Source organism: Notolepis coatsorum (genome assembly GCF_963971535.1).
Source record: "Notolepis coatsorum genome assembly, chromosome: 19".
Classification (NCBI taxonomy): domain Eukaryota; kingdom Metazoa; phylum Chordata; class Actinopteri; order Aulopiformes; family Paralepididae; genus Notolepis; species Notolepis coatsorum.
Window position 1 is genome coordinate 31740055 of NC_140183.1, and position 23883 is coordinate 31763937.

At 41.4% G+C, this 23883-nt stretch overlaps 1 protein-coding gene across 4 annotated transcripts in view; it reads right to left on the minus strand.

Annotated features, from left to right (window-relative positions):
- The window catches only part of LOC311246014 (mothers against decapentaplegic homolog 4-like), a 114976-nt gene that overhangs the window by 61528 nt on the left and 29565 nt on the right, over positions 1–23883 (minus strand). For all 4 annotated transcript variants that reach the window (XM_084336076.1, XM_084336075.1, XM_084336073.1 and 1 more), the window contains exon 2: positions 12732–12987. In XM_084336076.1, coding sequence (XP_084192202.1) covers positions 12732–12971 — 240 coding nt within the window. In that variant the 5' untranslated portion in view covers positions 12972–12987. The remainder of the gene's footprint in view (positions 1–12731; positions 12988–23883) is intronic.

Genomic DNA, 23883 nt, shown 5'->3' on the forward strand with positions numbered 1-23883 from the left:
AAGTGATATCTCCTAAAGTTAATAACTATCTGTATAATCAAAGTGATATCTCCTAGTTAATAACTATCTGTATAGTCACTGATATCTCCTAAAGTTAATAACTATCTGTTTTTTTTTGGATCCACTTTTTCTCCCATTTTTCTATATTTTCTCCCATCCCAATTTCGTATCATCCAATTCAACCCTCCCCTGTCACGAACGCTGTTTCTTGCCTCCCACAAGCCGGCTGCAATGTGGACTAAGTCATACATAGCACAAGTCCCCTCCGGTACTTGAGGTAACAGCAGTCGCATCTTTTCACCTGCGCAGCTCGATCTCTCAGTGTCGAGGAGTAACGCGTGGGAGGCTCACGCTGCCCCCGACACTTCCTGATTCTACTGCGCAGGCGCACCAACCGACTTGTAGGAGTCGCTTGTTCACAACGTTCGATCCCCACCCTTCAGTTTTCCCTCCCCGTAATACGGCCAATGTGTATTACTGCGGACGACCAGCTAAACTGAAAACAATGTGGAGAGCTGGATTCGAACACGCGAATCCTAGCGTCTCCACACTGGTGGCGAGTGCCTTGCCCACTACACCACCTAGCCGCCCAAGTTAATAACTATCTGTATAGTCAAAGTGATATCTCCTAAAGTTAATAACTATCTGTATAGTCAAAGTGATATCCTCAAGAGGAGTTAACCATAAAGAAACACATTTTTGAGTGGAGGGGATCTACACAAAATATACATATTGGCATCAAACTGCAGCGTGTGCGGGCACACACTCACTCGCACGCACACGTGTGACCAATGTCCCCACAAGGATTAAAGGGGGGACAATTGTTTACTTCAAAGTGGGGGCATTTGGTCCCCATAAGGATAGGAAAACAAGGAAAACAAGGAAAACACACACACACACACACACACACACACAGTAGGTCAAGACAGCAGCAGTAACCTGAAAAGTGTGTATCTAACATCACTCACACTAAGCAGAATAGCAGACAAGCTGAGTCACTGGGATAGGAAGTCTGTGTATGTGTGTGTGTGTGTGTGTGTGTGTGTGTGTGTGTGTGTGTGTGTGTGTGTGAGAGAGATAGTGAGAATTATATGGCGTGAGGGATGAGAGAGAACTAGAGTATGATAAAAAGAGAAAGAGAGAGAGAGAAACAATGTGTGTGTGTGTGTGTGTGTGTGTGTGTGTGTGTGTGTGTGTGTGTGTGTGTGTGTGTGTGTGTGTGTGTGTGTGTGTGTGTGTGTGTGTGTGTGTGTGTGTGTGTGTGTGTGTGTGTGTGTGTGTGTGAGTGAGTGAGTGAGAGAATTATATGGTGTGAGGGGGCGAAAGAGGACTAAAGAGTGTGAAGAAGGGGAGAGAGAAAAAGAGAGAGAGAGAATGTGTGTGTGACAGCTGATAAAGGGTTAATCCTGCAGTCGACGCCAAAAGACCATGACATAATGTCTCACCTTTACCAAACCTCATGTGGGAACGCGTGGGACACGTCTGTGTGTGTACGTGTATCAGTATGTGTGTATACTGTATGTGTGTGTGTGTTGAGAAGAAACAGCTATATGGGAGAGAAGGAGGTAGAATATAAACCCTTTCTGTCCTCCTTTCTTTTTTCAGAATGTTTCTGGGTTGAGATTCTCTCTATAACCTTCCAGACAACTCACCTTCTATATAACCTTCCAGACAACTCACCTTCTATATAACCTTCCAGACAACTCACCTTCTATATAACCTTCCAGACAACTCACCTTCTATATAACCTTCCAGACAACTCACCTTCTACTGTATATAACCTTCCAGACAACTCACCTTCTATATAACCTTCCAGACAACTCACCTTCTATATAACCTTCCAGACAACTCACCTTCTATATAACCTTCCAGACAACTCACCTTCTACTGTATATAACCTTCCAGACAACTCACCTTCTATAAATATAACACTCCAAAAAGACCATACATAAGATATATAGCCTAAAAATAATCCAACTTTTCAGTTATTCTCAAGGACGTAGTCATGCAAAAACTGAAAGAATGAGGAAGTTTGACATCAGGCACATTATTTTGACAGTGACGGTTAGAGCTAGGAGAGAGAGGGGAGGCATTGCTGATTTAAACATGCTTCTCATTTATTTTGTAAAAAAAAAGTTTACCTTTAACACATTGAGTGCCACGCCCCTTCCGGGAAGTGACCCCTTCCTTGCCGTCCATTAAACCCATGTAAACGTAGTTGTAGTTTGTAGAGCTAAACCTATATTTTATAGTATAACTATGGGTCTAATAACGCTGTCGAGTCTCACTGACTTGCTTCTGGTCAACGTTCAAAAAACGGATTCTTTTTTCATCCGTACATTTCCATTTTATACCGTTTTGAATATGAATATAGTTTGGGTGCTTCTGAGCAATTCCAGGGAAAAGACGCGAAAACTGCGTTTTTGTGTAATTCAATAAACACGTTTTCGCCTGATTATCGGATCTTCCTGAAATCAACGCCTAGATCATAATTATTATCCTTCCTCGTGCACGCATGCAATGTTGTTTCGACCGATATCAGATCAACGATCAAATTTATATATAATGTTCTTACCTTGTATCTGATGTAATGCAATAGAGATAATCCAAATATCTGATCGCAATTCCAAATAATGCTCATGTAGGTCCGTACCACACTACTGACCGTTTCACAATGACGGGCGGGCGGAGTTACTGTTCGATGCCATCGTTGTATAGAACTGGCTCGCCTGAGTATTTAAACCCTACCCCCGCCCGGCTCAGATCGGCTTCTAAAACACACCAGCCCATTTTAAATGAGATGCAATAGCTCCGCCTGGCAGTAGAGGGCGGTATAAGACAGTCTGCCAGCCCAGACACATTCAGTACAGCATGCACAAGGTGCCCCGCTGAATTATGAATGGCAATAGCGAATAAAAGAAATACTGTGAGAAAAACGTAGATCTACGTTTCCGGCACTCAACGATCGGGCGACAGAAACATAGTTTTTTTTTTTTTTTAGCGTTTATCGCTTTTCTGGTCAAGCATGACCGACAGATGTAGGGTGAAACGGGAGAGAGAGCAGGGGAAGACATTCGGCAAATGACGGCGGGTCCGGGAATCGAACTCGGAGTCAACCAGATCCGTGACGCAGCACGGTATTCCGCGACGCAGCGCGGTACATGGTGTGCTACTGGAGCACCCCTAGAAACGTAGTTCTACGTTAACGCAGGGCTGAACAGTGCGATATATGTCGCACGTGCTACAGCAACATCGGTCTGTGCGATGAATGGATTTACTTCAGTAGCACCCGTGCGATAGGCATTCGGTTCATATCGATACTCCCCCCAAGCGCAGCTCCAGCCATAATATCTATGGCTCCGGCAGCTAGCAACGTTCGGTTCATATCGATACTCTTATTTTGAAAATCCCGTGGAGTCGACTCGTATCCGCTGGGCTCACAGCACAGCAGTAGCGTCTGAAACAGAGCAAGGCTAGTGTGCCTATTTTGCGACCCAAAACAAATCCCTGCTGTTTTATTCCGCAACGGGTAAATGTACTGAGGGTGGACAGATAATGTTGATATTTAAACATAAAACATACAATACATAATAAATGTATTCATGATCATCATGCAACATAAAACAATTGCAGGAACGGTTTGGGAGAGGAAGGGGTTTTAGGTTGCGTGTTGTGAGTTCCAAATAAAAGTTTAAAGCTCAATATATGAAAACGTGGCACTTTACAGTGAACAAGATGTCTATTTGTATTAAAAACAATAGATTGCTTTTCCTTTAAAAGTCTGGAAGAGGTAAATTAATTTTTTTCAAATGATATTTCCGTTGCCTTTTTTGAGTTGATCTAAATGTTACTGATTGTGTTAAATGGGCTTATGATATCGTCTCATATCGATTGCAGGCACCTGCATCGTATCGTATCGTGGCAGATATCGGCAAATATCGTATCGTTGTCCAAAGAATCTATATCGTATCGTGATGAAACTGGTGATTCCCACCCCTAGTAGAGTCCATACATCCAACACCAAATCCCATTCCTTACACGTAACGTGTCTGGCTGTGTGACGTCAACTTGTCAGCATGAAAATGACAGCCAAACATGGCACTGCAACTAAAGAACACAAATACAATAGGCACATTTGTGACTGTTGCAAAGATTTTGGCCTGTGCTACAAAACTATCAACCTCTGTAGCACCAGTGCTATGTGCAAAAAAAGTTAACGTACAGCCCTGTAACGGCACCCGATGTGTTAATAATGTTTGGCACACAAAGACCGAACTGACTGAAAAATATAGGCAACATTTGTCAAAGTATTAACTTAGTGCAAACAAACAAAATAATTAAACCTTTTCTATTTGTGTGGCCACATTATAGACAAAGTCCATCAACATAAAGTATGAATATGCTCAACCAGCACTAGAAGTCACTGTTATTTAAAATAAATAAATCATGTGTACTAAATATATATTTACTTTTTAATTGCATGAAACATTATGAAGTATTCTCTTATGCCGCTTTTCACTGCATGGTACCTAATCGACTCGCTTTTGCTATTCGAGTGTCCTGGTAGCCGTATTTGAAGTGACGTCACACGAGGAAGTAAATAGTCAACAGTAACACTGCGTTGGAAGGAGAAGCCCTGATGATATACTATAAACCAACAGCCAATAAATGTGAAGTTATCTTTGAACCTCTGTTGTCAAGCCTCGTCAATATACCCCCCCCTCCCCACTAATGGAACTAATGGAACACAGGGAAGTGACTCCACGGTTAGCTCGCGGCTAATGCTAGTTAGCTTGTGGCTAACGTAACGTTAGCCTAGCTTGCAGCTAACGTTATATAAGCGAACAATACACACATGCCCCGAACCGTGGAGGTCGTATCGAACGGTGTACGGTTTGAATGCGTACCGTTCCACCCCTACCTTCTATATAACCTTCCAGACAACTCACCTTCTACTGTATATAACCTTCCAGACAACTCACCTTCTACTGTATATAACCTTCCAGACAACTCACCTTCTACTGTATATAACCTTCCAGACAACTCACCTTCTACTGTATATATATAACCTTCCAGACAACTCACCTTCTACTGTATATAACCTTCCAGACAACTCACCTTCTACTGTATATAACCTTCCAGACAACTCACCTTCTACTGTATATAACCTTCCAGACAACTCACCTTCTACTGTATATATATAACCTTCCAGACAACTTACCTTCTACTGTATATAACCTTCCAGACAACTCACCTTCTACTGTATATAACCTTCCAGACAACTCACCTTCTACTGTATATAACCTTCCAGACAACTCACCTTCTACTGTATATAACCTTCCAGACAACTCACCTTCTACTGTATATAACCTATAATTGATTGCTGTTTAACGCGTCCGTGTCCAGTCCTTTCGATTAGCCCTCCAGTCCCCCCTCCCACAAAATAAAATGCTCAGGGAGCCACACAACCTATTTACCCTTAAAATGAAGATAACACAGTGTATAACGTTTTATATATCCCCAAGCATACCCCACATTTAGCATAAAACGCCTGACAATTGCATACCCAAAGTAATTTGCGATTTATTATACTTTATACTTATAGCACACAGTTTGTTGCATTAATGGAATTATAAAGCAACAAAAAGAAAGATTTTACTTTTTATTGCTGTTTTTACCTGTTATAACAAAGGAAAACCTCAAACTCTTGTGAAGAGGAGAAAAAAGACTGGCTGTGTAGACCTATTTTTAAATAAAACACAGAAGAGGAGACAAAACACTGGTGTCTGTAGACCGACTTTGAAATAAAACCCTGAACTATTCAGGTATATTTGAGTCCTTCCCTTATTTGTGGAACATTTATAAAATAAAAACGAGTCCACTTTGAAAAAAGACTACCATGTGTAGACCTAGGGCTGGGCGATATAACAATAACGATAAATATCGCGATATATTTTAATAATCGATATCGAATATCGAAAGAAAAAAAATAGATTTTTTTTCTTTTTTTTTGTGACCTGCAACAGGGCCGTTTTAAAACCAGAGACAGTGGACAGACTTGTCTTTCTTGCCTGCAACTTAAAGTAATGGCTTTGCTTGTCCAAATGACAATACTGACCAAATTGAGATTTATTTTTCTCTTGTCAATTTATTTTGTTTGCTTTCTAATTTAAAATACAGTTTGAAACCGTCTGTACACAGTAGGCTATGTGTGCTAGCAGAGCTAGACTCCAGTCACGAGTCACGGTGCACATGTGCGGTGGTTTGTCCACCAAAAAAGCACCAAAAGATCGAAAATAAACTAGCAGAGCCAGAACTGTTCAACTCCCCTGGAGCCACAGCCAGCAGAGAAGCCGGTTTACTTTCGCTTTTAAACCAGCTGCAGCCTGAGAACTGGAGTGTGAGGGGATGTAACACTAAAGATGGCGGCAACGACAAAGAATTGCTGCAAAATAAACATACATCTGTTGTTTATAAAAAAATATATATAATTGGCTGTAGCTAATTGCCTGTCCCCTCTCATTGGCTGTAGCTCATTGCCTGTCCTCTCATTGGCTGTAGCTCATTGCTTAACCCCGACAGGGTCCAGATTTTTAGCCTGCTTGATATGTGTCTGGTATCTGCCATGCATCGGCGAGTCTCTTGCATTGCATTTTGAACAATTCAGACATAGCAACTGTGTGCCGAAGTGCACATGCCGAGCACACCAATTTGCGATCTCCAAAAACTGTCAGCGGGTGTGAAACCATGGATATGAAAAGTTATCCCAAAGGGGCACACTTGGTAAACTACCCCAGTAGCTCCCAGCCGGTCAAACCAGGTGGAGTTGTGGTATAAAACCACAACCACGAGAAGTCATTGATCATACAGTCATAACTGTGCACAAAATAAATACGCTGATTGGCCCAGTAGTATGAGAGATTAGCAGCAGTGGACAAACAGACAGACAAACACACAACACACGACCAGACGCATGATCCCCTGCTGGCTGCCACCTGGTGGAAATAATGAATTGGGAAAGATGGTATAGATGACACTGAAACGTGCTGTGGGTCCACAAAATCAGTCCCCCATTTAGTGTCTATTGAGCAGCTCCAGTACTTTGTAGTTAATGACATCACAAGTATGAGTCTTACTTCTCTGGTTTCTGGCTTTGGGAGAGAGTAGCTCGTGTTCACACATATTGATTGAACTTTCCTAGACCATGGAAATAATTTGAATTCTGAATTTGGATGGTGTTCACTTTTAAACAAACTTAACTAAAACCCTAATTCTAACCATAACCGTACATGTTTGACTTGAAGAAAAACAGCCCTTTCTACCTTTCAAAACCCATCGAAACTCAAAAGAACAGACCAAATGTTTTGCTAATATTTGCTAATTACAGAGATGTAAACCAAACTATTTGACAGCAATTCAGAAATCAGGTTTAGTTTGGCACATAAAGTCCATCATTGAGCTCCGTCAGTGGAGCTGAGAATGAAAAGAATCTCTCCTCTCCTGTGGTTTGGCTCCCAGTGGCGGCCAGTCCCATTTGTTTACATTTCAGATCACACCTTTAACCTTCAACCCAATTCATTCTTAAGTTTCTAACCCTTCATTCTTAAGTTTCTAACCCTTTACCCTCCTAAAGCTAAAAATAATCCTTATCATAATTAGATCCCACAAACAGTCCTAGTCACTACTTTTCACGCGCGCACCGCACACACACGTCATTCTTGAGCATTGATTTGTCTGTTTCTGAAGTACAAAGTGTAAGGATATATACCTGCCCTTCCCACAAGCAGTTGAATACATCTAGCTGCACTGCAGTCAAAACATACCTCACAGTCTGTCTGTCTCACACACACACACACAAAAAGCCAGACACACACACACACACACACACACACACACACACACACACACACACACACACACACACACACACACACACACACACACACACACACACACACACACACACACACACACACACACACACACACACACACACACACACACACACACACACACACAAACACACACACACACACACACACACACACACACAATATTGTGGATGACTGCCAAGCACTTACACATTCTCTCTCTCTCTCCCACACACATACACACAGACAGACTGGCTTAACTTAACCCTGCCCCTTTCCTGTGTCTCAGACAAAACAAGCCACTCTGCTCTCTCTCTCTCTCTCTCTCGCCCTCTCTCTCTCACCCTCTCTCTCTCTCTCTCTCTCTCTCTCTCTCTCTCTCTCTCTCTCTCCAGGATGGGGGAAGGGTGGGGGAACTCCTGTCTCACTCCAACTCTTCTAAGCAAACTTTCCAGTCTGTTCTTTCTACCAGTCTGTTCTTTCCACCAGTCTGTTCATTCCACCAGTCTATTCTTTCTACCAGTCTGTTCATTCAAGTTTCAAGTTTCTTTAATAGTTGTCATACAGAAGTACAGAATACTTTTATACAAAATGCTTCTTTCTGTTACGCTCCAGAGACTGTGCTAGACAAGAGATAAGTATGAAATAAAATAGTATAGCATGTAATAATAGAAGTCACGTACGTAGACACAGTGTTCAGTATATACATATGTACAATGTTCGATGCAGAATAGAAGTAACTGAGTTACCATACAATATACTATGCAATACTAATATACAATACTATATAGTGCTGCAAAGCAGAAATGGGATGAGGTACAATTTAGGTACAATTTACAGTAAGGTGTACTGAGGTATGGGTTGTAGTGCAAATCCTTTATCAATAAATATAAAGTGTGTTTAGGTGTTCTAAAGTGTGGAGAGTGGGTGCTGCAGTGTGTTGTTTGTTTAAAGTGAGTGTGTGCGTGTGGATGTGTGTGTTGTGAGTGCATTTGATGGTTGTTGCATAGTGTTATTGTTCGTTGAGCAACCTGATGGCCTATTCTTTCTACCAATCTGTTCATTCCACCAGTCTATTCTTTCTACCAGTCTGTTCTTTCTACTAGTCTGTTCTTTCTACCAGTCTGTTCTTTCTACCAGTCTGTTCTTTCTACTAGTCTGTTCTTTCTACCAGTCTGTTCTTTCCACCAGTCTGTTCATTCCACCAGTCTATTCTTTCTACTAGTCTGTTCTTTCTATCAGTCTGTTGTTTCTACCAGTCTGTTCTTTCTACTAGTCTGTTCTTTCTACCAGTCTGTTCTTTCTACCAGTCTATTCTTCGTACTAGTCTGTTCTTTCTATCAGTCTGTTGTTTCTACCAGTCTGTTCTTTCTACTAGTCTGTTCTTTCTAATAGTCTGTTGTTTCTACCAGTCTGTTCTTTCTATGAGGCGTCGGTTACACCTAGGGTGTTTTCGTTTCGTTTTCAGGATGAGTTTCGCTTTTCCAGGTCGCAACGTAGTGGCAGCCGAGTTAGACATTCGTTTTGCAACCTGAGCACTTTCGTTTTGCCTCCTGAGCACAGTGATGTAGTACAATGCCAAAGCAGTAGGTGTCGAACATGAATGCAATTTTCAACCAATCAGAACTTGAATGTGCCAATACACTTCCTGCAAAAAAAAATACACAAGCCGCCATCTTTAAATGCCTCCTTGAGCTATTTAGCCACTGTAGCACTTATTTTTCAGCAAAGAACGTGCAATAAACAAAACGGATACATTCACTGTGTGTTCTGCCTCTCATTTGTTGATGAAACAAAACTAACATCAACACAATTGAACACCAAAAGCGGAGTTTAGTCTCATCGGCGCCGATTTTGTTAGCTTACATGCTAACGTGAATGGAATATGCCAGTATAACAGTATAGCATTGTGGCTAGCAGCTAACGTTAGCTCACGTTAGTTAGCCAGCCAGCACCAAACTGATGATATCGGGAGCTATCAGTAGCTAGATAACATTAGAGACAACGCCTCATGTATTAAACAAAAGTGAATAGATAACTGGGCCATTTTGTTTAATACTTGTTATGTTGAAAGAGGAGCTCTGAGCTGCTCATGCAATCGACTCTTGCGTGGCTGCTGGTTTGTTGACATGCATGTTGGGAGGCGGAGGATTTGGCCTTGGTCTCTACTCAGGGATTAAAGCAAAAAAAATCTCCTGACTGAACTTTTTTTCTGGCCAAGTCATATTCTTATTTTAACCTCCACTCACTGTATTTTTTTTTTAATAACGTTAGCGTTTTAAGGGAGCCTACTTGTAGAGCCTACTGTCCTGACTGTGACTATAGACCCTACTGTTGTGGTTGTTGTGCCAGGCAGGGAGGCTGTGTGCTGGAGAGCGTGAATGCAAGTCTTGTGGCTAGCTTCTGATTGATGGCGAGCTAGCACCCTTTTCCCATTACTTTGAACCATGAACTAAACTGCTTGTTATCATACAAACAAGGGACTAAACACGTTTCACAATTATGCCACAACAACAATGGACAGTCTCCTCCCCACGTTTGTATTTTTTTTTTACCACCCACTCACCCCCTCCTAATGTACAGTCTCCTCCTCATCATATGTATATATTTAGGATTAGGATCTCTGGGTAACAGCACTGTATATTTGCATATCGTATATGTGACAAATGTAACAGTACTATTAAACTATATACCTGTAAGGCATGTATGTCCCTATGTCATAAATGTCATGATGTCATGTATGTTGTGTATGTCATAAATGTCACTATGAATTGAAAATGGGGGACCCTGATGATGTAAACAAGACAAACGCCTTTCTCTGGTCTGCATCCCCTTAACAATTGTGTGTATTGCTACTGGATTTACAAGATCCAGAGTGAATGAATGAATGAAAACTTTATTTAATACACAAGACCCTCTTCTTGGGACCAAGTAAGGTTGTCGATAATCCAATGTACAGTTACAACCCCCCCCATCGCACCCACCCCACCTCCAATGTACAGTTTCTTCGTCAAATGTATATACTCTTTTTAGACTATTTTTGTATCACAAACAATAGGCTACTGTATTTGTAAATCTGGTATGTCATAAATGTATAGATGTAGCAGTATTGTCTATCTGTATGTCATGTGTTTCATATATATTATGATGAATTGAAAATGGGGGACCCTGATGTAAACAAGACGAAAGTCTTTCTCTGGTCTGCATCCCCTTAACAATTGTGTGTATTGAGCTGTACTGTATTGTACCCATTCTGCAATATGTTAATAACAATCAATCAATATTTAACAGATTGCAAAATGGGTACAATACAGTACAGCTCAATACACACAATTGTTAAGGGGATGCAGACCAGAGAAAGACGTTCGTCTTGTTTATCAGGGTCCCCCGTTTTCAATTCATAGTGACATACATGACATACTACATATAGTAATGTTACATTTGTGACATATATGATATGCAAATATACAGTACTGTTACCCAGAGATCTCCCGGACAAATGGGAGAAAGACGTTTATTGAGCTTAAAAACAATTGATAACGCAAATAACGTTCTGATTAACAAAGTCATTCGTTTTGTGGCATTAACGTTACCTAGATTTATCAACATTATATTTATCAGAAAGCGAGCGGCGCAAGCACACACACGAAACAACACCACCACCAACAACAACAACACACTGCTACACTGCTTGTCGCGTAAATAACGTTCTGATTAACAAAAGGCATTCGTTTTGTGGCATTCACGTTACCTAGATTTATCAATAGCAATAGTAATATATATGTTTCTTTAGACTAGAATAAGTCAAATGAACTTACGGTCTCGTAAAAGTTGCCGCATGTTGTTGATGAGTCAAGTTTACTCGCGAGTAGAGCTAGACGCTAGAGAGCAATGGCGGAGTTTCAGAAACTCAAAAGAAAATGGGCGCTTCCCATTGGTGCTGAGCACAGCGGAGGCGGGTGAAAGGGCTGTAAACTCAGAACAATCTTGCCTTCTGGTTGGTTGCATTTGCCTGAGAATTTGCCGATTGCTCGCAAATGACTGCTTGGTGCGGCCGCGGTAGGGGAAAAAAAGTATATTTGACGCCTCTGATTGGCTCAGGTTAAAATCCGTCACGACTTCGAATCAAATGACGGAATCTCCAAATCAAATGGACGGATATCCGTCCCAAGACGGAACGCTTTAATGCCTGTCTCTACTGCGCATGGGCATTGGGCAAAACGGCTCTGCGCAGATTACACGACACGTTGTCTGCGAGTTTTGGCGTTTTTCCAAAACGGAAACACAATTTCAGCGCTGTCAGTAGGGCAACGCGTTTTCCTGCCAAAACGGCATTTCTATTTAACAGGGACAGCAAACGTATTCGTTCAGCAACAAAACGAAAACAAAAACACCTAGTCTAACCATGGCCTCAGTCTGTTCTTTCTAACAGGGGTTTCACTGGGAGAGCGTAACCCATGCGAAGGTTCACGCCATCTCCCCAGATCTCCTCCCTACAGGCACCCTGACCGACCAGTAGGAGTCACTGTTGCAATGAGCAGGACTTGTACCGCACCGGCTTCCCACCGCAAACACCAATAGTGTCCTTGGGACGACTCACCGAGCCGGAGGTACCACTGGCGGGAATTGAACCCGGGTCTCTGCTGTGCTTAGACCTGTACACTACCCACAGGTCATAGTTGTTTGACCTGTGGGTAGTGTTGTTGACCCCATAGTTGTTTTGTTTTGATCCCATACTGTAAAGCGTCTTTGAGCACTGTGAAAAGTGCAATGTATTATTATTATTATGGTCCTCATTCCAAATGATTAAATATTCTACACATTTAAACAGATAATAAACAAGTTAAGAGATGAGCCTACCTGTAGTCGTCCGTCCAGAGTGCGCTGGATGGTGACACACTTGCTGGGGTGCACGCCGTTGGTGGTGATGGCGGTGATGAGCGAGTCCAGCTCGTCCTTCTTCTCCTTCAGCTTCTTCACCAGGCTCTCGATGGCGCGCTTGGCGAAGCCCTCGTTCTCGGCACCCTGCCGGTGGCACATCAGGCTGTGCACGATGCTCAGGCAGGCGTCGTTGCTGCTGGGAGGGCTGATCACCGACATGTCTGCGGCACCACCCCTGTATGAAGACAGAGGGTGGAAGAGACTTCATTTAGCTTAGTCATTTGTATGTTTTTTTTTTTATCTATAAAGCCATTCTGGGTAGACTCTCTTGTTATTTATCGGTCTTGCTAAGCAGAAAACCGGGCAAATATGGGTTATGGTGGTCTCTATACTGGCTATTCTGCCTAAAGCCAGGACTCAACAGTGCGTGTTTCACTCGCTTTGGACTTGGATTTTGACGTTCACTCCAGCTGCATGTACATTTACTATAGGCTACCCTTTCTGACATGGATTGGGCTAATTAGTGTTAACAACCCTGATTCCTGAGCCTATTTTATTCAAATGGAGATATTGATATCATCTTTTTTATTTTAATTTTTTTTATAATCGAATCTCCTGTGCTGGCACAAGCATTACCATAGGATGGAGTGGATATATAACACATTTATACATATAACACATGGAGATATACTAAAAAACGATTTATCCTTTTTGGCCGGTGAAAAATCTCTATAGCTGGTAGTTTTTAATATCTACCGGTAAAGCCAAAACGTTTATTTTGTTCCCTGTTTTTCAGTATTTAGCTACAGGCAGACAATGATACAGATACTCAATGTCATAGTAACTGGTGGGTGTTTATTTCAAGATAATAAAGTAACTATAATGAGTCAATAGATAAAAAGCAGTAATGGCATATAATGGTTATAGGCAATGTTCCCCCTAAAGGCCTCTGCATGCTACAGAAACTTCAAAGCAACTGCAACACAACATCGACAAAGCAACAGTGTTTTAGACACTCTGCCTTTATGCTTCTGCAACATCGACGCGCAAAGTTAGTTTAACTAAAGTTAGTTTAGGTTTGTGTTATCGTTAGATAATGTACAAAATAAACGTATTTCCGGTGATTTTAGACGTCGCTCTTTTATTTTGAAAACCCCCGACCGGAAGTGTTATAGTGTCTGTTGCTAGCAGCTTAACTTTCTGTGCTTTTCGAGCTAACGTTACCGTAACATCATTAGTTTCCAATGGAGAGGACCTCGGCTCACATGCAGCTCAAACTACCTATTGGAATAAATTAATTGATTGATGTTTAACTTGTCCCTGTGTGTGTCCAGTCATTTCGACTAGCAAACGTTGTATTTAACGTTACCTCAGGACGGATACCATTGTATTTACTTGGTTAGCTATGTAGCTAATGTGGATAGCATTTTGAATAGACCCAATGCTAGCTGGCTGGCTACAGCTTTATTTACTAAATTATGGAGGCTTTTTAATCGTCAAGGTAAGAGAGGATTTGTCATGATCAACTGAAGGCGTATGCTATGGAACAATATGTGCTTGGGTTTTCAGAAAAAGGCGAGCTATGTGACGCTAATTATTTAACGTCAGCGCTGGAAACAACAATGGAGGATGATATTCTCTGCAGGACTAATATTATTCTATGACAGCCCCGCCCCCATTCGCTAACCAACCAATCACTGCTACGCAATATCAACGCAACGGTTGTTTAGGTTAGATTTGAGGGACATGTACGCAACGTCCAAGCAACACAGTCTACAAGACCCTCTAAAACAACCGCGCTGAAATCGCGCCGATGTTGTGTTGCAGTTGCTCTGAAGTTTCTGTAGCATGCAGAGGCCTTAAGGTGCGCCCGTGCGTGCGCGCACATGGCAAAACGCTCCTGCGCACATCTGAAATTGGCAAAAAAATAAAAAAATAAAAAATAATTCAACAAACATGACCATGTTCACGTCTTAAACTCATACTGAGGCCTTAGTTTTGGTTTTAAATTGCATATCATCATTTATTTATTGTCACACAGAGCAGAAGAATTTTGCCAAAACAAACCAGCTGCAGAACAGCAGACCAGCCACACTCTCAGACCCAAACGCATTTCCTTTGATTTAATTATACATCAAATGATTTATGTCAAGGATTGCAATGCCTTGCTTGAATGAAGTTAACTTTTCACCTGGATAACGTCAACATTCAGGGTGAATGTAATGTGAGAAATTGGGATAAAAAAAAATAAAAATAACATATATTAACACTTTGGTTGCCTTGGGTTAAATTAATGATATACCATAGATTGCCAGCGCTATTTGTCTATGGAGAAAGTCCCCTTCTTTGCAGGGCTATAACTTTTTAAATTCTATTGCTACATTGCCATTATTAGGGCCCATTCAAAGTCCTATATGTATTGTTCATTGTGTAGCAACGTTAAACTTTTTCATTCACATATTCATAGTAAAGTATGGTCTAATGTATAAGTATGTTTTCATCTCTTTCTGCAGCTTTCTCCAGAACGTGATATATAGCCCCAAATGCATTATATTGATGATGAAATACAGTTTGATGGCAATCAGCGCGATATAAAAAAATTCCAACTAGACGTACTTCTAGAAGTTACTACACGTCATCTGATGTTGACCGGATGGGCGAGGGGGCGTTTATAATTCCGTGGGCAGCGTTATACCAATCATCTAATGTGGGTCAAATGTTGATAATAGCAGTTAGTATCTAAGACGGTAACGTTACACGCTAAAACTCACCCCAGTCTCCGCGCGCCGTTGGGCGATCATCGTCGAGTAGAAATTTTATCATTATGGGATATATTTTTACCCGGTCCATCTCCAGCTTGTATAATGGTATATACGTCCAAATCATGTTGTTTATCGAGTTATTGCCAATCGATCACCGTGTAGCGTGACGAGCCAGAGTCCCATGAACCATAGCGAGCGCCCGGAAGTACTACGGTCGTCATGACAACCTCTATTCAATATCCTGTGTGGCGATTGCGCCGATCGGCCACCAGATGGCGCTCCTGAACCGCCAGAGAGCTCAGTGGGTCCTGCTGGTGGATCTCAGGCCAGCGGAGGGGGAATATGAATCCGATCGCAGATTTTTGAAATATTGATATAAGGACGCTGTACAGCGTCCCCCGGCAACTTTAGCATGGCCAGCAAAGACGTGAAAAGACGTGTCCCGGCAGTCAAAGTGTTAAAAAAATGTGATCGGGACATCCCTAACGGTAACATGTTGCGTGTGACGTTACCAAGAGAAGCCCTGCTTTCAGTGCTTTGTGGGCAGCGCTACTGCACGCTCACACAGACACACACAACAGATGAGGAAGTGGACAGATCCGACCAGCATTGCTGGCTCCTCACAATGCAAACGCGAAAATGTACATTACAGATGAACTGCAGAGAAAATTTCCAATTTATCATCCCGGTCGAGACTAATTGGAAGCGGAGTGCAACGCGTGCAAAGCTTGACCATATGTTTATGTGTCTAATAAAAGTGGTGGCGATCTCAAAGCTCACATGGACACAGCAAAACATTACAAACAAAGCAGTGCGAGGCGAGAGTTTGATGGCAAAGTTGACCGAATTGATTGAAGAATGCAGCTATACAGAGAGAGAAAGAAAATAATTGAAAACTATTTTTATGCCTCAAAATTATGTTTTGGTTTGATAGGATGCTTATGATACAATCATTCTAAGGATTATGTGTGTAATAAATTAGTTTAGTACACTAATTGCAACAAATCTGAAACTGCATAGTGCACTTTTAAATTAGTATCTTTGTGAGGTTACCGTTTTATAATTTACATTACATTGAAAAGATAAAGATATATTTTTTAAAGCTGGATATTCTAATACAGAAGAGGTATTATTTAGAACATTACATCATATTTTTCTTGTTATTTATTTTGTCCAGTAAGACTTGAAAATATATATTATTTTGTCATAGGTTGATTTAGTTATTTTCTTGAGATTTGTCAGATAGATTACTTTAGGCATAATACAGCATGTTGAGTAACTTTGGTTATAGAGATATTATTTTGTTATATAAAATAATATAAACAATAATTTTATATCCATACAGAGGAGGTATACTTTAAATTAGGGATGCTCGATATTGGCTTTTTTACCGATACCGATATTCCGATATTGTCCAACTCTTAATTTCCGATACCGATATCAACCGATACTGATATATGCAGGGTTTCCCCCCCCCCCCCCCCCCCCCCCCAAAAAACTGAATAATTTCAGGTAACTAATAATTTCACTGGATATATATATAACAAATATTGTTATTGTTTTTTTCTTTTTTTAAACCGATACCGATATTTTCCGATATCACATTTTACTGCCGATATCGGCCGATAATATCGGTCGGCCGATAATATCGGACATCCCTACTTTAAATATATTATAATGATAAGGCATCTTTGAGTAAACTTTGATTAAGTATCTTGAGGCTGAAGGCAGAGTGTCCTCTTTAAAAGAAATCACAATATGGTCACCCTTGAAGTCGCATTATAATTCAATATTACAATAATAATGACGAGTCAGCCTCCTAAAAAGACAAAAGTTAGTGACACAACTCACACCGCCGCCGCCAACCCAGCCAAAGTAAGGACTATGCTCTGTATCGTCAATCAATGGTAAAATAAATATTTGATTAAGGAATATAATATGCCTTTTTGTATTATTTCTCTGTGTATCAGCAAAATGTATATATTTTTATGTTAGACATTAAGGGAAATTAAGATTCTCAGATTTTTTACAAACCGCCGCTTATCAACTAACCGGTTAATCGGAAGGTGACGTATGTTGCTCAGTAGTTGCTGATGTCTGCTCAGGAGGTTTGAGTGTTTGCTCAGACCGAAAAATAATTAGAGGGAACATTGGTTATAGGGATGGGCATCGATTAGTAATCAAATAGTTCTCAGCTACTATCGTTCCACACTTGAAAACTTGAAATCACCGGGCGGCTAAGTGGCGCAGTGGGCAAGGCGCTCGCCACTAATGCAGGAGATGCTGGGTTCAAGCCCAGCTCTCGGCATTGCTACCAGCTTGGCTGGTCGTTCATACTAACGCAATTGGCAGTGTTAGGGGTGGGAAGCTGGTGGGTGGGGATCGGACGTTGTGGACAGCGACTCCTACAGGTTGGTTGGTGCGCCTGTGCAGCAGAATCAGGAAGCAACGAGGGCGGGGTGACCCTCCCACAAGTTACTCCTCGCCACTGAGAGATCTCCCTGTATAGGTGAAAAGATGCGACGGCTGCCTCCTCGTGTACCGGAGGGGACGCGTGAATACTTTCGACAACAAATGTTTGTTTCCGCGTTCGAGTTTTGCGCTCTGATTGGCCAGGTCATGTGACATGTGCGCCAATCGTGGGACAGCAAGTGCTGCGCCTATTTCCGGGTCTAACAGCCTGCAAACTACCTGGCGTTCTATCGCCATGCTCTAAGACAAACTCTAACCTTAACCAACTTCGAAAGAGTGCCTAAGCTTAACCGTCGGAATCAGGGCAGGCGTTCTATCGCCATGCTCTAAGACAAACTCTAACCTTAACCAACTTCGAAAGAGCGCCTAAGCATAACCAGTGTAGAAACTTGCGGTCCCACGATTGGGCGTACATGTCACATGACCAGAAATGACCTGGCCAATCATTTGTTGTCTAAAGTATTCATGCGGAGGGGACACGTGATGCAAGGCTTCGTCCACATTGCAGCCGGCCTATGGGAGGCATGGCCTAACAGCGTTCGAGACAGGGGAGGATAGAATTGGACGATACGAAAATTGGGATGGGAGAAAAAAATTGAAAATGGGAGAAAAAGTAGATAAAAAAAAACTTGAAATCACCCCATCATTAAATAAAGGTTAATGAAAAAAAGAAAGGAAAATGAACAAGCTTTTGTTGTGCAATAAAAGAGCAAGGACACGCAGAGGCAAAGCTAACTGATCTCATGCAAAGAACATGGGGGTTAGACTTTGTGCATCACATCTTAAAAAAGGGTGGGGTGACGAGGAGAGAGAGAGAGAGAGAGAGAGAGAGAGAGAGAGAGAGAGAGAGAGACTCTTCTTTCAAAAGACTACACTCACTTTTGGCGGCGCTACTTCCTCCCTCGGTTTCCGACTCAACACGCTATATTACGCTATACTATACTCATATTTCACTTTCACTAATTAACACACTTAAAATCATTGGTAAACAAACGTAGTGTTGAAAATATACAATTTGACTGCTGTTTTGACAGGGTTAGGGTCTTTACTTTAATACATTCTGTATAGGTGTAGCCGGGCTCGTATTGCCATCTCTGCATTGTGTTAAACTTCGATGCCCCGAGTTTCGAACCCGGGTCGGCCGCATCGCGGGCGACATCGCAGACCACTAGGGCTGTCCCCGACTAAGGATTTGGATGGTCGACTAGGATTGGCCAAAATTGGCTGTTAGTCGACTATTGGTCAACATAAAAAAATTAAAAAAAATAAAAGGTATAATACTTTTTTTTTTTATCATTCCATTTGGGCTGTGGGGGTGCTTAATGTCTGAAGGAGTCGACTGAAGGCTTCTTGTCCTCTGCAAAAGCATGCAATTGGTCCACTGATGGATACATCTTGATATTTGTCTAGTATAGTGTGTTCATTAGATGGGTGAAATCCTCTTTCAGTACCTCTGTGCCTGTTTTCGTAGGCAGTTAGCCTCTGGTATGCGTGCCATTAGCGTTAGCCACGCTTCTATGCCTCTTTTCTTTTGAAAAAAATTATAAAAAAAAATATATATATATTAATTTATTTTTATTTTTTTATATTATATTCGACTAAGAGGTTGGCCAGTCGACTACGGCCCCTTTCGACCGATTAGTCGACTAATCGATTAATAGGGGTCAGCCCTACAGACCACTATACCAAGAGGTGAATTCACTTTTTGGTAACGTGTCTGCATGCCTTTTATGGGTGGATGAGTTTACTTGCAGTACCGTTACGTACCACAGTCACTTCACAACACTTGAAGTTCATCGTGACTGTGGATATACTCACGGACCTCCGTGACCCCTAATATTACATTCAGACAGTAGGCGCCGACGGTATACATTTTGAATCATGAACTTCGGAAAATGCCTGTCGAGTGGGGTTTGCCTGGAAAGTAATGTTAGCTACAGCTTCGTTAGCCTAGCTTAGGGGTGCACCGATGTATCGGTCGGGTATCGGTATCGGCCGATAAGTGCCTTGTTGACTGCTCGAATGTGCCGATGGCAGTAGCCGATAAATTCAGTCGCGTCCTGCACAACGGCGCCACCCCAGTCCCCCACACACACACACAAGCTACTGCATCAAAGTTACTACTAAATATTCAACATTCTCTTTTGAGACTCCGCTTCAGACTCTTATCATTTGGCACTAAAAGCTAAACATTGTCACCGATATGGCTGTCCGCAACATGTCATTAATTGTGTACGCGAGGTGGTCGCTCAGTGACTACGTTAACATGAGCTAGGTTAGCTAGCATGAGCTACCGGCAGATGGAAGACTAACGTTACTGGTGAAAATGTGATTTACGTTGGAATACTCCTTTGCCAACTTGCTGTACTTTGCTTGCAGGTCTGCAGCCATTATTGCTGGATTATGAATAGCCCCAACTTTAGCCAAGGTAACGTTATGGCTAAACCTTTAACGTTAGTTAACGCTAGCTTTCGGTTAGCTGTTCAATGCTATTAATAACACAACCAAGCGAACCCATCACAGCTCCCCGTCAACACCCCTCTCTCGGGAAGATGGCATTTAAGAAAGTATCTGCTGTTAAAATGACACAAACATTCGTTTTGTGGCATTAACGTTATATAGTTAGTGTTACACGTTCAATAACATCAGCATATTATTTACCCGAAGATAGCAAGTAAGCAAGGCATTACTCCGTTCATAGCTCAGTTCCATTCCGTTGCTCATTCCGTACCCAACTACCCATTCTGCAATCTGTTAATAAAGTTTTCAACCAGACAAATGTATAGAAAGGCTTTGTTTTATTATAACATTTGTTGCAGTAAAATCATTGTGTCTCGTTTGGTCATTTTGTGGAGCGCTGGTCGGCGGGCAGCTAACGTATTAGCTTGTTGTGGTTCTCGCAAGCAGATCAATGGCGGCATGCCCGGAAGTAGAAAATGAATAAACGCTTGCCGATTGGTGGTAAGAACAGCAGGAGGTGGGTGCTAGCGCCGCGGTGTGACGTAATTGGCCGAATTGACTGTCAATCAAAATGGTTCTATTGCATTGGTTGAGAGCGCTGGTTGAGAGAATAGTATCCATCTGCAGGCCGCCAGACGATACTGGGAAAGGGATAGTGCTACATGGCATGGTGGAATTAATACCATAAACATATTTCTTGATGTTTCCTTTTTTTAAGTAAGTAAAGAGGCCTACAAATACAAACATACACATACAAATATACAGTAGTTTCATTAAAAAAAATAAAAAGTACAAAAAGAAATATTAAAAAAAATAAAGATATTTAAAAAAATTACAAATACTTATTTTTTGCCACAAATATCGGTATCAGTATCGGCCGATTGTGTTAGTTGAACAATCGGTATCGGTATCGGTGGCCAATTTTCATATCGGTGCATCCCTAGCCTAGCTAATGTTAGCTACATAGCTAGCAAGCTATACAAAAAGAAACAGTTTAATGTGACTGATCTAGTGAACTAGAATCAGAATATTCCACCCATAAAGCTAATGTCAAATATAAATAAAGATAACTCAAAACCAAATCCAAAGTCAAGTTCAGAGGACCCGCCTATGGCTGCGGGATTCGTGCGTAACAGAGCAGAGGATATTGACGAGATGGCCTCCTCTTCAACAACTATAAACACCTCCGCAGATACAGAACATATCATCCGGGAAATGAAAAGAATGGAGAAAACAATAACCGAAAGAATAATAACTGATATAGCCGAAAAAGTAGATGCTATTAAAGTATCTATCGAATGCAATATCGAAGCGCTAAGGGTGGCTGCCGACGCACATATTAAGCGCACCGAAGCACTGAAAACTGGTTTGGAAGAACACCAACAGAATTTCGGTCTGATCTACAAAGACATAACTGAGATCAACGAGAAGCTAACGGCTGAGATGAAGGGAAACTACAAAGAACACAATACGGAGCTCAACGATATAACGGCTGAGCTTAAACGAATCAATGAAGAACAAAAAGCTAAAATATTCTAGATGGAATATCAAAATCGCAAGCTGAATATTCGTATAATCGGACTGGACGAGTCGGTAAGCTGCACACATCCTGAAGCGTTCGCGACAGAATTACAGAAAATCCTGGGACCAACTATCCTTCCTAGGGTACCTGAAGTGGATCAATGCTACAGATTGGGGACCCGATCCAACGACAATAACGGCAGACCTAGAGTGATCATGGTTGTCCTACGTCAAGTCAGAATAAAAGAAATGATCATTCGGGAGACGCGCAGGATGAAAGGAAATCTGAAATACAAGGATGTGTCAATATACTTCTTTGAAGATTATTGTCGGGAAGTGGTGGCCTTGCGGGCCAAGTACAAGACGGTGATGTCTCAACTCTATTTGGGGAAATACAAACCCATATTGATGTACCCTGCAAGACTTCGTATCGTCGATAAACAAGGAGAAAGGGTTTTCCTCAACTCGCCTGAAGATGCTGACAAATATATGGCAGCACAACGTGCAGGATAGCTTATATACGGTCTTTTAATCTTTGTTAGGCATGGACACCATATCGTATAAACTTTAATGAACCGCTGATTTGGGACAGAGAGACTTACGAGCTCTGAGTTATGGAATGTTTTCCCTGTTGGACTTTTATTATTGCGGACACATTGGTCTTAAAATTGGAACGATACAGAGAAGATGAGCATGACGAAAGGATGACACGCAAATTCATGAAGCGGTCCTTATTTTAATAGTATGGACTTCTAACAACATTCTGGAACATACTGGAGCATTCTGGCACTGTAGAAACGACATAATGGAATAATCTAGAACATTTAAAACATTCTTTGATATATGGAACATTCTGGAATAACAGCAATATGTGGCCAGACATACCAATAGTATCAAGCTGCAGATCCACAGCACCAGCCAGAAGACCTCCGGGGGAATAACATTCTTCACAACAGATCATCGCCCACCCCTGGCCAGGGGAAATGCTGCATATACGTATTTAAAAACTGGTGTTTATTAATTGGAAATATTTCCACTACTTCTCCACTTTATACTCTAGGTGTTTAAGCATAGCAAAGCTCTTTCAAGATCTAAGTAAATGTTCTCTTTCTCTTTCTTTTCTCTTATTTTTTGAGGTTCTCTATTCAGTTCAATACCTCTCTATTATTCGTGGGTTGCTATAACTTACACAAGTTCTTATAAAATATAAGTGATTATGGTATGATAATTGAAGCTCATTTTTAGTCTATTTTTATTTTTATTTTATTTTCATTTTTATTTAACGGGAGAGTGGCCAAGCCACAGTTGACATTCTACTTATGGTAGAATTTAGAATGTTAGATCCTATGGAATACATAGGAAAGTTAAGGATAAATGGCTCATTCTGGGCTAACCGGTGGTGTAGGGGAGGGAGTCTATGGAACACAGTCCTGTACGACGCTCGGCGGGAGGGGGAATTAGGGGATTATTATTTGTATATATGTATGTTTTTAAACTCGGCTCTCAACGGGACCTCAATAGTTGGATGTATATCTATTGTAGCTTCGCACTCCAGAAGCATTACCAACAACTACACAACAACATGTATAGATTATGGCTAGTTTGAATATAATGATATGGAATACTGGGGGAATAAATAATCAACACAAACGCAAAAGCGTGCTTACACTGATGAAAAAAGGACAGGTTGACGTGGCTCTGCTAAGCGAAACGCACATTTTAGGGAAAGACATAGATACTTTAGCGGACAACACATATCATAACATTAGTCACTCTTCCTTTGGAACGAGAACTCGTGGAGTTGCCATAGTCGTTAGACGGAAGTTGAATATTGAATTGAAGGGAGCAGGGAACAAACTTAACTTTTTGACTTACCAGCCATTTGGCTATTTTCAATTAATATCATAAACAACATA